Genomic DNA, 16575 nt, shown 5'->3' on the forward strand with positions numbered 1-16575 from the left:
GTAGCACAGTTTCTTCCTTAGCCATTAACACAAGGTCATCTGCATATTTCACAGTTTGAATAATTTGCCCTCCTACTTTGAAGTCTCTGAGCCCATCCAGAGCTTCCTTGGTAAGGCATTCGCTGTACAAGTTGAACAGAATTGGTGATAAACAGCATCCTTGTCGAACTCCTCTTCCAATCTGCACACTTCCTGTCTCCCCTCTGTCCAGTCGTACTCTAACTTTCTGATCCATGTACAATTTGCTAATCAATCTTCTTTCAAGCCAATCGATATCTGTTTCTTTTATGGAATATATATTGCTACACAAATAGAGGATGACCCGTATGATGGTATTACTTGTCCCACAAAAAGTCTGTCACCATATTTTGTTTCTCTGTACATATTTTAATCTTATTCTAAATGTTTGGGCTGGTAGGGGGAATTCCATACACTAGCATATTACCAGTTAATTTGTGAGGAATGCTGCAGAAGCTTTATGCTAATAATCATAGAAACCAGATTATTTGAACTGTCTATAATATCCTTGGGAGGCATTTCATCACCACATTCTGAAGGTATAAACACAGTGTAATGTTACAAGACCTGAAGAAGAAAGTAACTTAAAAAGGCACTAGACTTTTCTGGGGAATATATGTCATGAATAATTGATAGGATAGGTGACAGTAATGTAAACAACTGTAGTGACATACAAACCAGGATATGGTTTTATGTGGACAGTCCATTCATGATAAAATGTGAACATATATGATTCATGAAGTTGTAAGTGAGGTTAGTTGCTTTTGTTCTGTGTTGCAATTCATGTAAGAGGTAGAGATATCCTTTATAAGCTGTGGAGTGATTATATGTGCCAAATTGTGGTTTAAGATCATTAGTAGGTGCTTTCCTAATATTATATTGACTTACACAAAGAAACAGATTCCCTTCGTTCAACTACTTCAGTGTCTCCAATGAGCTGTTAACACCTCCTCAAGCAAACTTTGTATTTTCCCCTCCATTTGCCTAGCCATTCTCTTCTCATGAAAATGAGTAGTAGTGTCCTTCACTGGCAGCCAGCCATAGGGCTGATTGACATAGTGTACAGGAAGCTGGAGAAAAATACACCAGTAGGCAGAAAAGAGGAAGCCTCAAGCACCTTGAACCATACTCTGGTACTTGTCTCTGTGGGATGAGTGAAATAGTAGTGTATATAATTTTTAACTCTCTCTCAATGGTATACTTCTTGATTTTGGATACTCAGAATGCAGCAATAGTTGCCCAACTGGGCTGGAAGTACTGTGTATTTTAAAGTTTATTTTGTTGGTCACCAGAACCTGTGATCTCAAAATATGGGTATAAAATGATATTCTATAGATTCCTCAAATTTGTTAGAAGCTTTTGCATCAGGATACTATCTGTTGTTCAGTGAATAAGCTGGTTTGATTTTCATCCAGAGAACTTTCCGCAGCCATAAAATTAGGAAGTGTTTGTAGCATGGATGAGCTTTGTCCAGGCAGGTCAGTAAGCTAGGAATTTATGCAGAAGAACTGAACAGGATGGTCTAGAGGTAATGCCTTAGACTTGTATTTGGGAGATGCTCAGTTTGCATTTCGGCCAGTTCACTGGCTATCCTGGTTGAGGTTTTAATGATTTTTCTGCAGTCCCTCTATGTATATGTTAGGATAGTACCTAATTAGGCCACAGCCATTTCCTTTTAGATCCTTACTAATTCATTGCATGTTACACCATCCAGTTCTGTAGCATCGGTACTGAATGGTTTGTTAAATAACATACAAAGGGAAAACAAGAAACTTATTTAAATTAATGACTTTTATTTGTGTTTGAGGAATTTTGCTATGAATATAATTGTAAATCACTGAACGAACATGAAGTTTGAGTTATGTTTTCTCTGCTAAATGTCAATAGTTGTATCAGTGACATGGATGTCCTTGTACTTAAAGACATATTCAGTGGCAGCCTCACACAATACAGCAGTGGTACAGATAAGCAGCACCTAAGACATGTTGCATAGTTATTGATATTTTAAGGTGCGCTATGTGCAGTGGTTGCAGTCTCTTCAGAAACGCAACTGATTCACAAGGACCTTCTGATGAATTCTTGCTGAAAACATAATGTTTAGAAGATGCAGTAATAAGTATCTTAAATATTTTTAATAAAGTCAGCTTTGTGAATAAATGGCAGTGTTTATATCAACTTCAAAAGGAAGATCAAGTTGGCATACTGTTGCATGATAAAGTGTGCAGATATTTGCACAAAGAGACTATTGGGAGGAAGAGCAAGGTAAACCAAACAGCTACTTGTGTACCTACATAACAACGTGATATGATATTCATATCTTCATTAACAAAAGTAGAATTTGTAACTAGTAAAGAAGTTTGTGCCAGTCATGGTAGCCGAGTGGTCTAAGGCATGCACTGTCTTCGCTCAGCCTGCCCCAGCACCACTTTGTCCACCACATATCCCACCTGACCAGACCCCAGGGTCGAACCCAGCCCGCTGCAGTGGAAGCCAGCGACTAACCGCTTGAGTTATAGCGCGGCCTTGCATGGAACTTAATATGAATGGGTTGTTACTACGATTTCCCCAGATTTTGCTTATTTGAATAATGTAATGGTTTTAATACAGTATGAAATCAGAGTTCCTGGACAAAATCATTGGTAAAGAGTGTATTTTAATGTGATATTGTAGTGCCTCAAATTTGAGATTGGAGAGCGTAAGGCATGACCCAAAATGTTCGCGACTTGCGAAAAGCGTTTCGCAGTTATTACAGTAATTTGTAAACACCTGGGCAGGCAAATAGGTTAAGAATGTTGATGCTCAGCAAGTCCGTGTACTCGCCGAGCAAGAAGCTTGCCTCACTCGGTCACTGGAGTAATCGTAAGAGACCGCATACACAGCAATAAGACGCAAGGGGTCCGCCCACAACCACCCATGAGAACCAATTAGAATGTTACTGTGAGGATTGAGGACACTGGGGGGGGGGTCACCTACCCTCTGTCGTCAACGCTGAATCAGCGAATTAAAACTATAAATTATGGAATTTCGGGGGACTTGGGATCATGTTCTAACACAGAATATCAGTTGTCAGCCGGAGGCTCTCAGCGACATGAATACCATAAGAGGGTGGATGACGGCAGTAATCTACATGTGTATTGCAAGTAAGTCTCTTTGCTCATATACGGCATGCTGTTAGATGTCATTGTTGATACAAGTGTTATTGCGAGATGTTAAGGCAGTCTCCAGTGTACCTAGTGAGAGCCAGGGTAGAACAGGGTAGGAATGAACGGATAGTGGCAGACGAGGATAGGAGTACAGTTTCAAGGCACCTCCCCTCCACCGACAAAGAAGGTAGAAATAGCTTAGCAAGAAGTGTCATGTAAGCAGACCAAATTAGGTCCTTTTCTTAATGTAATTATTATTGTAAATAGACAGTGTACATAGTGGAAAATGTACGCAGGTCGTTGTGATTCACCCGTTCGCAACCATCCTGTCCTCAACCGATCCCGAGTGACCCTAGCAAAGACAGCCGACGGCAGCCGAGTGCAGCGACGATGTTAGGAAAAAGAGTAACCATAGACTAAAGTAATTATATTTTCTCACCCCCTCCCCATGAGGTGTAACAGATATATATAAAGTAATAAAATATAAGACAATGTATATATGTATATTAACGTGAAGCCACTTTCCAGTTTTTTTTCTTTCGGTGTAGTTAATGGGCCATTGCCCGTGCACCATATGAAAATAAGTCGGAAATTAACAATTAATAAAGAAATTGTCATATAGAGAAACGTCTTCTGGGACGGGTCTGGTGGGGGTTGCACGCATGCGTAGTGTGTGTGTGTACACAAATCTACGGGCTAACGCCGCCCGCGCACTAGGCGGCCACAACGGTCACAACAGCGACCAGTGTTGGGTGGCCAGCCGCTGAACGTGCGGCCAAACGAGCGACCGATATCGTCATTAGTTTCAAAATGGAAGTCGAAGAGATCGCAGCTGTTTCATATCTGTATTATAGGACAAAACGCAGGTACAAAAGAAAGTACTGGGTGCATCCACTCTTAAGCTCCAGGTCAACAAAAGGAATGTTTACTACGTTTTTTATAGAACTGAGAACTTATGAAGAGAAGTTCTTCAGTTACACAAGAATGTCTATCAAATCATTTGGCGAACTGCTTGATACAATAAGGCCCCTAATTACTGGCATTAATACCACAATGAGGCCGTGCATCAGTGCAGAAGAGAAGTTATTAGTCACATTGAGGTAAGCAAAAATTAAAAATATAACAAGCAGCATGCCCCTAAAGTCTTGCAATATGATTAAGTATAGTGTTCTTTTCATACGCATGTCTGAACAGGACTTTATTCGTACATATCACCGTACACACTCACTATATCACATGCTGGAGACTGCGTTGATGTGTCACTTGCCAGTGTTTCTGCAGGAGACTGTACAAATCTTCTGAATTGTGGGGTTTGGCAGCTGAAGTTGATGGACGGGGATCATTTGGTGGCTGCTGCACGAAGTGAGACTGAATAAAATAGCCCGGATGATATTCCTGCTGCTGATTTTGTGTAAGGATGGTGGACGATAGTGGTGTCCCGCTTGAAAGCTGCGAGTGTTGATGTGAGTTGTGATACTTCTGCGCCCTCTGTATCACCTGTATTATTTCCATTTTAGTCTGCAGTTTCAAGTAATTAGGAACACTTGCAAGGTCGTTATGCAAGGAGAGTAGAAAAAGTTTATCGTCGTCCATTTGGGTCCTTTCTTCTATTTCTCGTGCCTCTCTTGCCGCTGCGGCCTCCTTCAGTATACTGACCAGTTCGTTCCCCACTGGGTCTTCTACGCTTCTTTTCTTGGAGTGAGATCGTCTAAAGCCAGCATATGGTCCCTCAGCACGAGTCTGCTCCGAAGAGTCCTGGATATCTTCTCTAGGCAATACATTTGTTTCAGTTTCATTCACTGCTATAGCTCTACTTAAAAATAACAAATTGTTGTAATACATGTAACATGATTTTCTGGATGCTGCTGAACCACTTTTAGGGTTTTTAAGGCGTCTCCTTTCCCTTGCGAAACTATCCCGCAAGTTTTTCCACTTCTTTTGAAGAGAAATGCCTGAAATAAAATTAATAATTTTCACTTTAGGTATTTGGCCACAGGATGTACATTTGCAGACCTTCATCACACATTTCGGCTGGGTGAAACGACACTGAGAGAAGCACTCAGACAAGTATGCCATGCAATCTGGACAAATCAGAGAGCAACATGTTTACCTGAGCCTACAAGAGATCAGTGGTTAAAAATAGCTCAACAATATAATGCAGTGACTAATTTTCCAAACTGTGTCGGTGCTCTTGATGGAAAGCACATACGTGTTGTGAAACCGGCACATAGTGGGTCACTCTTCTAAAACTATAAACATCAGTTTTCTTTCGTTCTAATAGCTTCTGCTAGTGCTGATTACAAATTTACATTCACTGATGTCGGTGCGTATGGAAAATGTTCCGATTCTACAGTTTTTAATCAGTCACTCTTTTGCAACAAACTTCAGAGTAATAAATTAGATATACCAGAGGGCAGACCAATTTCCAGCTCAGATAACAGACCAATTCCCTATGTGTTTATGGCAGATGAAGGCTTCGGTTTGACAGATAAAGTAATGCGCCCATTCTCTGGAAGTCGTTTGGATTTCAGAAAAAGGGTTTTCAATTATAGACTGTGTAGAGCGAGGCGCATCATTGAGTGTACTTTCGGTATACTAGCCAACAAGTGGAGAACTTTTCAGAGGCCTTTAGATGTTGACATTGATTTTGCTATGAATATAGTAAAATGTTGTTGCATTCTACACAATTTTGTTCGCGATCGTGATGGTGTTGAGCAGATTGAAGAAGATTTAGGTTCTTGCGACTTTAATAATTTTCAGAACTGCGGGGCAAGGCCAAACATAAATGGTTTTTCTGTTAGAGATTGTTTTGCAGATTATTTTGTAGGTGAAGGGAGCGTTCCATGGCAAAATGAATGTATGTGATACCTTCAATGTGAATTTCAGTTCACAAGGCACACAACGAAATTGAAGTACTGAATGTACAATAAAGTGAAAATGACCGTGAATTTCCTGTTCTTAAACAATGCAGTAAAGTTTCTGTTCCAAAATTAGACACTGATGGTAATAATGAATATTAATAACGAATGAATAAAAAAGATAAGATGACACCCAGGACTTCTTTTCCTTTATTATCTGAACACCTGTCACCTCCAAATAATTCGATGATTTCCTGCCATTCTCTTTTCTTTATATTGAGGTCACTGTAGGATTTCCGTAACATATCCCAAGTTGCCGGCCGTTTTTCAATTTCTTCGATGAACTTTACGTTGTCAATATCCATGGTGAGATCGTTCTCACTACTGAACAGCAGAAATGTTTACAGCTTGGCGGGTATTAAGGCTGGCCGCGCGGCTGGCAGTAGTGAGTGCGCGGTTGCCCTTTTGCCACAATAGGAATAGCTGGCCGCCGCGACGGCCGCGACTGACTGGCCGCTGACTTGTCGCTCTACGTAGCGACCAATGCCGCGACCAGCTGTCCGCTGTCGTTAAGTGCGCGGTTGTCCATATACAAGGGTATTTAGCTGGCCACGGCCACACTGGTCGCTGTCGTGGCCGCCTAGTGCGCGGGCAGCGTAAGATGTAGCGTAGGTGTGTTCGTGAGAAGCTAGCAATGCTAAATTATTTGCAAGTAGTTCAATCTGTGAAGTAGGCCAAGAACTTGGGTTCTGCTGCTGCGTATGGAATTCAAGTGGCTGTGGTTCGCGACAATTTTTGATGTTTGTTGCTGCGATGTTTAATTGTCGATTTCACGTAGTATGCAGTTGATAGATTATACAATTAATTAAATATTGGTAGGGTATGTGCACGCAAGAATGACTCAGCCAAGCCTAATCGACACCAACTGAATTTTAGCCAGAAGTATCCTTAGTTAACTGTCGTGAGATTGTACATGCTGAACATTAAAATGGCTATAAAGAAAGAAAAGTACGAGTTGATCGAAGAAATACCCGACGATTCATCACTTAAGCGAGATCAGCGTATTGATATAAAGTATGAGGAGGGTTATGATCTACCTGCATTTCCAGTAATTCTATGTGAAGATAAGGTGAGTTCTGTTAACAAATGTTTCTTGTAACACAGAGGAATACAGTGAAGATTATTGTTTGTTAACCGCTTCCACGGCGACAGGTGCGCTACGAGGCGCATACGGATGTTGCCGTTAAATACACCCGCCTGAAGTCCGGTAATGTTAGGAACCAACGAAATAGTCTCAATTCGCAGCGCTATGGAGGTGTTTAAATGTCGACTCTGTACACGTAGATATCATTAGCAACACTTCTGCTTGTACGTACAGCACAATGGAATCCCAGATTTTCTTATAAAAATATGTATCACAAGTATAAAAAAAACCACTCAATTTTATACTTTAATTTCTTGTTCGAACACATCCATTTGAGGCCGAAGCCTAGATACAGAGTTGTGTCAAATTATCTTGCTAATACAATCAAGAAATTGTCTAATAAAATCTGTGTATAATTTATAACAAAAATTGTTTACATCATAGTAAAGTTATTCTCTAATATTTAAACGTTAAAACTCCAACAACTTATATTTAATGAATCATTAATCAAGGGGTTTCGCTGATTTATTGAAAATTGCAAAGATCAAGCCAGTTTACAAAAGAGGAAACAAACATGAAGCGAATAACTATAGACTTATATCGGTACTATCAGTATTCTCAAAGATCTTGGAAAAAATAGTATACAGTAGACTGGTGTCCTTTACAGTTAAATTTAAAACATTAACTGAAAAACAATATGGATTCCAAAAAGATAAATCAACATCAGCGTGTCAGTCGTTTATCGGGAAGATAAAAGAAGCTTTGGATAAGAAATTACTACCAGTGTGTATTTTCTTTGATTTAACAAAGAAATTAGAAAAATTAGAGCATTATGGGATAAGAGGGCAAATCAATGCCTGACTAAAATCATATCTAACACTTAGGGCACAATATGTGGAATTAATTTCTAATGGCAACAGGGACTGTATGACTCATTTTACTTAAAAAATAAGGAATATAAAGGCAGGGATTCCACAAGGGTCAACATTGGGCCCGTTTTTGTTTTTGATTTACATAAATGACCTACCCATCCATATAACTAAAGGGGAAGTGGTGGTGTTTGCAGATGATACCAGTATACTGGTAATAGAAAAGAACAAAAATATTCTTCAAGACAACACAGATAAGGTAATGAAGCAACTCGAATCTTGGTTTTCAATGAATAATATGGTAATAAATAATGAGAAGACTACAGCAAGGTATTTCCATATGAATAAACTACAAGATAGCATTGAGCCAGTAATTACCTTTAAAAATATAATAATTAATTATGCAGCACAGTTTAGGTCTCTTGGTATTAATTTAACCCACAAATTAAAATGGAACATTCATATTCAGTCGGTCTGTACAAAGCTGAGTAAGGTGTGTTACATTATTAAAGCTTTGAAAGGTGAAGTAAGCCCATAAGTCCTTAGGAATGTATACTTTGCTAAATTCCAATCTCAAATAAGTTATGGTTTGATATTTTGGGAGGGAGAAAGTGAAAGTAAAAAAATTCTGATTTTGCAAAAAAGGGTTCTTCAAATAATGAAAGGGGTAACAAAAAGAACATCGTGTAGACCTAGATTTCGAGAATTAAAAACTTTAATGGTGACCTCTTTGTATATTTTAGAGGTGTTAACGTTATTTCAAGAAATATAACATTTACACCACAAGAAACTGACCTACATAAGTATGACACAAGAAAGAAGACCTTAACATGCAAAGTTGTAATACCTTAACATATGAGAAGGGTGTTACGAATATGGCTATTAAGCTTTATAATAGACTGCCTTTGGAACTAAGAATGATAAAAGCAGATAGAGAATTCCTACATAGACTCAGAAGATATTTACTGGAACACCCATTGTATAATTTGCATGAGTTCCTCTCAGAAGGACAGTTAAACGAATAAGATTCTCCTTGATAAATAGATTTAAGTGTAAATAAAATGACTAGTAATTAGGTGAAGTTTTTAATATGATTCAGCCTATAAAGGGAATGGAAGTCTTAAAAGAGATTGCACTCCAAATTGTTTAATCGTTATCTAAATTGAATTTTATCTTTTGTGGACTATTTTGATATAATAGGTTTTAAGTTTAAGAATATGATGGTGGTAATTAAGATATATATAGTAAGATGACCTTGTTTTTATAATGGAAGGTAGTCGTAAATTTGATTGCACCTAATATATTTTAATTATACTGAGAGTGTGATTTTAATTAATTTAATTAATTTTAAACCCTAAGAAGTTCAAAATTTGTTTAAAGCATTTTCTTTATCTTCATCATTTTTATTCTGTGGAAGAATATTTCCAATATAAATCATTATAAGTTAATGATTATGCATTCACTAGAATCACCTGTTGATCATCCAGTCTTTTATTAGTATTATTCTAGTCATTATTCTATTATTCTAGTCTAGTCATTTAAGCAATTTCTGTGATATGTTCAAACTGACATTGTTTAAATTTAAACTGCATGTTTCATTAAATTAACTTATATGACTGGAATCTATTTGATTCTACATGTTTTGTTTCAATTTTTGTATTTTATACTTTTTTATTTATGTACTTAGTTCTTGCTCTATTAATTTTAAGAATAATCACTGTATGGACATGTCCTATATCTCACTTGTATTGTGGATCCATGGAACGAAAAATAAATGAATGAATGAATGTTATGTTATGTGATATATGATGACGTTCAATCGATTGGGCAGGAGGCCAATTAGACTGGAAAAGTTGTATACGTATGTGACTTGTTTGAAGGTTACAGTTCGTAACTGTGATGAATGTTAAATAAAATTATTATTATTATTATCAGACACCAACTCTTACTTAATGGCAAAGACAAGCCAACTCCATCTAGTGTGACTATTTAAGTTTTACTACTTGAAAACTTAGCACCCTTACATGTTTCGATCCTTACGGATCATCTTCAGAGGGAACATTAATACTTATTTGGAAACCACTATCACAACTGGTGTTCTGAGTGCTAATTACATACACACACAGTGCCTGGATTACACAATATACACAATATCCATTTTTCACAATCACAGCAGCTTTCCTGGTATTAAACTTTAAAAACTTTGTTGTTTAAGTTAAAATTTATAAACCAAGTGGTTCGTGTCACTTCTCCTATCGCCTTGGTTTATAAATTTTAACTTAAACAACAAAGTTTTTAAAGTTTAATACCAGGAAAGCTGCTGTGATTGTGAAAAATGGATATTGTGTATATTGTGTAATCCAGGCACTGTGTGTGTATGTAATTAGCACTCAGAACACCAGTTGTGATAGTGGTTTCCAAATAAGTATTAATGTTCCCTCTGAAGATGATCCGTAAGGATCGAAACATGTAAGGATGCTTAGTTTTCAAGTAGTAAAACTTAAAATAGTCACACTGGATGGAGTTCGCTTGTCTTTGTAATTGTTAATGTGACGGACCAGAATGAAACAAATCAAACTTACTTAATGGAGCAGGACTTTGTGGTTCAGATGTGGGCTCTGAGAAATCCAGTAGTGACTATTTTGCGTTTAGGTATCCGTACAAGTGAAGACACGTTTCATCAGAAACGAATGTCAGTTGTGGGTTGATCTCACCTTGTATAGATTATAGAAACCAGCTGCAAAAATGAACTGTGCTACTTGAATTGTGTGGCTGCTATATGGATTACTATTATTTTACAGGGTCAAAACCTCAGCGGTTGTGTTGCCATTCTTGCACTTGACTTTGACACTCCAGTCTCTTGAGGTAGACATTTCTTTCATTTTCTAGGTGTAGAAGTCTGGACTGTACAAGGATGTAATCTAATTTCTCAGTAAACACTTGGCACTTATATTTTTGTTTCTTGTCTATTAAGAGTTCCGTTTTAAGTTTAGTCACCAAGTCGTTTGTCTGCTGGGAACCCTTTCATCGTGAGACTTACCCCAGAATTTTTACCAGCACTTTCTACCAGATCCATATTTTACATAGGTGTCACACAGAAATACACGTTGCTCTAAAGTACACTGCACCGTGACGTACAACACTGCTTACTAACTAACTGAGAACAAATGGCTAATGGAACTGATAACTGCAAACAGATGACAAACTGCCATGCAAGAACTGCACTGCTCACCATGAAACAATACTGTAAGGTGGTCCACAAGTTAATTCCAAGCATTATTGGCCATTGGGCATGTTGATTCCTCAGTAAAGTTCATGTGCTGCAAGCAGAACACCTGTTGCCATGAAGCACAAGGCTGTGAATTGGTCAACAAAGTTAAAAAACTCTTTGTAGTCGGTGCGTCTTCAAAGAAGTGGGTTGGTCAGAAGATGATGTACATATCAGAATTGTGGCAGGAGCATTGGGGTACTGTATTAATGATTTGAGCTAGTTGATGACAGTTTTGAGGTAATACAGAAGGACTTTAATTGTATTGATACACATTATTTCAAACAGTACATGAATGCAAGTAAGGAGGAACCACCTTTGGATATTGAGCCTGCCCAAGTCACCATGGAACATGAAGAGTTGATAGTTCCAGTAATATATCCAGAACCAAAGAGTGAAGAATCTGTAAGTTATGTTTCCATGAGTTTGTGCCATGTTGCAGTTCTGTAAACCCATGTTGGTATTTACATATTGCTGTTCTGTCATACTGTCTTAAAAGAATCTGACTTTGTGTATCACTTTGACATCTCAGTTCTTGAAAATTAATTCTGTAACTGATGGCAGTTTCTGGTAAAAGATGACAATTAAGCCTTTATGAAGTTTCTTAGTAACATGGTTGTGATTTCAGTGAGCTCCATATAACTATTTTAAACACTGCCTATTGTCTTATTCTTCATAGAAAAATGTTTGTTGGAAACTGGATCTCTCTCTAAAGGGCTGTGATGACAGTGTGTAATTGCGAGTGGATCTTATTCCATCATTAGGTGTAAGATGGAAGCTCTAAACTGTCGGCTGAGGCTATGCCATTCTAATGAACTCATCAGGGTGGGACTCCTTCCACCTTCACACATAGTGGTGGAAAGAGGTCCAATTTTTTAAACATCATGTTTGAAGAAACTTAAGATGATGAAAACTGTCCACAATAATAGTCATGTTGTAAGGCTCCAGCAGCAACATTCAGCCTTTGTTTGCATTCGAGTAGCTTCAGATACTGATTCTGGCCTGAAGAAATCAGTACTGTCACATGATATTCAGAAATATTTTGCACTATTTTTTGTCATATATTGGTCTTTTTATACCAGAATCAGAATACACAGAATATATGGTGTAAGTCAGACTTGTATATGGTTGAAGAGCAGTATGTTACATCTATGTTAAAACCACATTTGCCTTTCCTTGCTTCAGGACTATTTCTATTCCATGACATTTCAGAATTGTACCTATACTTCATCTGTGTTGTTTGTTATGTCAGTTTCAGTATCATTAGAGAGGTGTTCAAGAACTGAGATTTCTGGGCATATAATATGCAAATGATACAGATGGTAGTGATGTTGCATGTATAACATGCTGTCCCTCAACCATGGTACATAATGCTGCCCCTTGTTTCCCACCACTTTGGGGGCATAACTTGTATAGCCATGTTAAATTATGACTGCCAGAACAGTTACAGTAATTTGCTTTTTGCTGAATTTGAGGTTCTCTCAGTGATGACTTAGAAGCATACAATCTTCTGTGGTCTAATGTCATGTAGTATGATATAAGTTTACCAACATTTCAAAGGAATATACTGAATACATCATCAGGGGCCGAAAGTAAGCCAAGCCAGAAACCAGCGAGATGCGGGCGGCAAGAAGAGTTCTGCATTCCGTCTACTACTTGCTGGTTTCTCTGCTTGGCTTACTCTTTGGTCCTGAAAATGGAGACATTATGTTGGTGCACTTGTGCCAGACCACACTATGTTATATCCCAGAAGGTAGTACAGGATATATTAATTGCTATAATTCATTGTCATCTAAGTGAAGTGCCTATTATTGTGCAACACTGAGATGTTTGCATGCAGCCATTAAATAAAATCTCCAGAATTTCTTTGTGAGGGTGTTCTGCTTCCCTTTTGAACTTTTCACCACAGCCTGCTGATTCCAGTGGAGTGTAACTAGCCTATTTAGAGCACTAAACCGATGTCTTAAAGGGCACAGATTTAGGATATACTTCTCTGCGGAAACAGTTAAAAAGAACAGGATACTGACTTCTGTCAGCAGTGCATAGGTGATGTAGAAAGAGGCTCAGGCATTGTATGGAGACTGCAGAGAATTACTTTCTGTCGCAAAATGGCATTGTAATGTCCACATTGAAGATTCTGTTAATCACTTCCATATATGTGGTAGAGTCATTAAGTTCATGGAATGTGGTTTTACCGCATCATATTACAAGGTATTCTCATACACTTATGCAGATCCACATCGGCCCTCAGAATAGTTGCCATTGGCCACTATGCAAGTCTGTCAACGTTGATATAGCTGTCAAAAACATTGCTGAAACATATTGGCAGTAAATTCCCGTACGACACTTTGCGGCTATTCCACAAACTTATTGACTGTGGTAGTAGTTAGTTAGTTAGTTAGTTATTTATTGGAGAGAGTGGGTTTCCCCATGCACTTAGACCTGTATTGGTCCATTGTGCTTCCCTCTATGATTTCTGCCAGTCTCTATATCCCACCAGTACTGGTGCTTACCATCAGTCCCGCCCAGCCAGCGAGACTGGCTCTACTAGCTGAGAGGTATCTATAATGCTTCCCCCATCTACCAGAGGTATTAGAGAATGCTGTTGGGAGGGAAACGTCCGTAATTTAGCTCAGTGACCTCCTTTGGAGATATGAGGTTCTTTTATGTGCTGTAAAGCTACGACACAGGACCCACGGCTTAAAGTCCCTCCTGGAGGACTTGTTCCCTGAATTTTTCCGCCCTTAAAAATTCGACGACCTCCGCCGGGTTTTTGAACCCGCGTACTACGAGTCATGAGGTGGGAATGTTACCTCTAGACTACGGAGGCCGCTGACTGTGGTAGTATATATATGCATAGTAAATTTACGTTTTGACCGCAGTTACTATGAATGTAAAGCACAATAGATCAAACTGGTCGCGGTGCATGGGGAAACCCACCCTCCAATAACTAACTAACTACTATGAATGTAGAATTATTATTTGTTACTTAGTGTAGATGATTTACTGCAGGAAGAATCACTGGATTTACCAGTGGATGGAGTTGGAGCAGTACCTGAAGAGGAGGTATTAAGCAAGGACAGGTGAGAGTATAGCTAATGCTGTGTGGGGGTCATGCATAGTTATAAAATGTTATGCTGATGAGACAAAAAATCCCTTATGGATAAATTATATTGAAGACTAGATTATATGGGTTTTGTGGAATGAATCTGATACTACAAACTTTTAAGGTTGTCTCATAAATAATGAACCCTACTTGTCCTTCAGTTGACTATGACTATCAGGTGGCAAGATGGAGTCCTGTTTCTCCTGTGTCACAGATTCATGGCATTGCTCTTAAAATAATGATGGCATAGACATTGTAGGAGCAGTGAGTTATTTTGTATCAGACTGTCCTTCATTGCACACGGTGCATTAAAAATAGAGTGATATATCATCACCATGTAAACAGACATGTAGAACTTGGAGGAAATGGCTTTTCTAAATAACACTATGAATTTTTCACAGTCAACATGATTTCACCAAGTGTCAGCTGAAGTCATTCCCATGTGCATATGAACTTGGAAGTGAAACCAGAAAAAAATCCAGATGTCACATTTGTGGGAAAAAGTTTTCACAGAGTGGTAACTTGAAACGTCATTTTCTCACTCACACAGGGAAGAAATCTTTTAAATGTGACAGGTGTGGCAAGTTATTTTTACGTAGTGGACACTTAAAAGATCACATTCTTACACACACCGGTATAAGAGGTTTTAAATGTGATATTTGTGGAAGAGCTTTCTTGAAGAATGAACACCTGAAATTTCACATGTATACACATACTGGAGAAAAGCCTTTTAAGTGTGATGTATGTTTGAAAGATTTTTCACGAAGAGGACATCTAAAGGTTCATCTTCTTACACATACAGGAGAAAATGAATTTAAATGTGACATTTGTGCAAATGCTTTCTCACAGAAAGGTCACCTGAAGCGTCATATGCTCACACATACAGGCGAAAAGGATTTTAAATGTGACATTTGTGCGAAGAAATTTTCCCAGAGCGGACAGCTGAAGCGACATAATCTTACACATACTGGAGAGAATCATTTCAAATGTGACATTTGTGGGGTAGCATTTATAGCAAGTGGAAACCTCAAACGTCACATTCTTACACATACGGGAGAAAGACATTTCAAATGTGTTATTTGTGGCAAAGAATTTTCACAGAGCGGACATTTGAAACGTCACAACCTAATACACACTGGAGAATATAATTTCAAATGTGACATTTGTGGAAAAAGATTTTCTCAGAGTGGAAACCTGGAGTATCACATTCGTACACATACAGGGGACAAACCTTTTAGATGCAACGTGTGTGGGAAAGGTTTTCCTGTCAAGAACAAACTGAAGCATCACATGGTTATACACATAGGAGAAGAGCAATATAAGTGTAACATGTAGTGTGTTTTTGGTTAGTATAAACGAGACTTTTCACATTCTGTAATATTTACCTAGAAGCTGAGTCTTGTTCATATGCCTTTGAATATCAGAATTAAATCATGATTTCCACATGAATTTAAGTTTTGTGTTCTCATAGCAGTGACTTTAGTTTGTGGCCTTGTGGGTGAGCAGATACCAATATTTTGGAGGACCAAGCAGCAGCAGCAGCAGCATGCATCTTCAGGGTTGAAGTGTATCCCATTCCAATTGGCTTGGATTTGGTTCCATTCTTTAACCCCTCAGCATTTGAATTGATGACTTAAGTAAGCGTAGACTTGAAAGGATTCTGACGATGGTGTATACTGTACTTCTTTTGGCTTATTTTGGACTTCACCCATCGTCCGGTATATAAAAAGACAAAAAACCACAACGTTTCGGAGACTGGATCTGTCTCCGTCTTCAGGTGTATAGGGAAGGTTTAACCTACTCAGTTGGGCCCCTTAGAAAGAGCTAGTCTCAATCACTGGACAAACCTTGATCTCTAGAAACAACCTATGAACAACCGACAACCGGTTCCGTCAGTGGGAGGAAAGAATAAAATCGCAGTAAAAACACGATAGAAAATTTGTGCCAAACATGCACTTGTCAACAATGTAAAGAAACAGAAGTATGGGTTATATTCCATGAATTCAGTTAAAAACGAAAGTAAAAACTGGATAAAGCATGCCTTATCTGCATGGTTAAAGAATCGTGCCACCATGGCGACTTCCGGGAATCAGACTAATCTCCGGAAAAAAACTTGCAGTAGTAGTGGAACCACTAATATTCATGAAATTACATTTTTTGGTTTGGTTT

The 16575-nt window shown here is 38.4% G+C and overlaps 3 protein-coding genes across 4 annotated transcripts in view; 2 read left to right on the plus strand and 1 right to left on the minus strand.

The window, feature by feature from the left end:
• Positions 1-3635: 3635 nt before the first annotated feature.
• On the minus strand, positions 3636-6502 carry LOC117282447. The gene is made up of 2 exons (XM_033752136.1): positions 6213-6502; positions 3636-5113 (listed from the first exon to the last, which is right to left on the minus strand). Exons 1-2 carry the CDS (start codon positions 6382-6384, stop codon positions 4389-4391), a joined length of 897 nt encoding a protein of 298 aa, XP_033608027.1. The 5' UTR covers positions 6385-6502; the 3' UTR covers positions 3636-4388.
• A 241-nt stretch (positions 6503-6743) lies between these two features.
• LOC117282031 (zinc finger protein 572-like) overlaps positions 6744-16575 on the plus strand; it is a 50098-nt gene continuing 40266 nt past the window's right edge. The window contains exon 1 of the mRNA XM_033752127.1: positions 6744-7148. Within this exon, the coding sequence (XP_033608018.1) occupies positions 6993-7148 (156 nt within the window). The 5' untranslated portion in view covers positions 6744-6992. The remainder of the gene's footprint in view (positions 7149-16575) is intronic.
• Positions 7171-16119, plus strand: LOC111866142 (zinc finger protein 239). Of its 2 annotated transcripts, XM_033752134.1 has the most exons (5): positions 8265-8291; positions 10834-10897; positions 11589-11705; positions 14313-14383; positions 14808-16119. In XM_033752134.1, the coding sequence occupies exons 3-5, from the start codon at positions 11592-11594 to the stop codon at positions 15739-15741; spliced, it is 1119 nt and encodes a 372-aa protein (XP_033608025.1). In that variant the 5' UTR covers positions 8265-8291; positions 10834-10897; positions 11589-11591; the 3' UTR covers positions 15742-16119. The 2 variants fall into 2 exon arrangements, with proteins under 2 accessions (XP_033608024.1, XP_033608025.1); XM_033752133.1 differs by lacking the exons at positions 8265-8291; positions 10834-10897 and adding an exon at positions 7171-7387.

Source organism: Cryptotermes secundus, unplaced genomic scaffold (genome assembly GCF_002891405.2).
Source record: "Cryptotermes secundus unplaced genomic scaffold, Csec_1.0 scaffold318, whole genome shotgun sequence".
Taxonomy (NCBI): Eukaryota; Metazoa; Arthropoda; class Insecta; order Blattodea; family Kalotermitidae; genus Cryptotermes; species Cryptotermes secundus.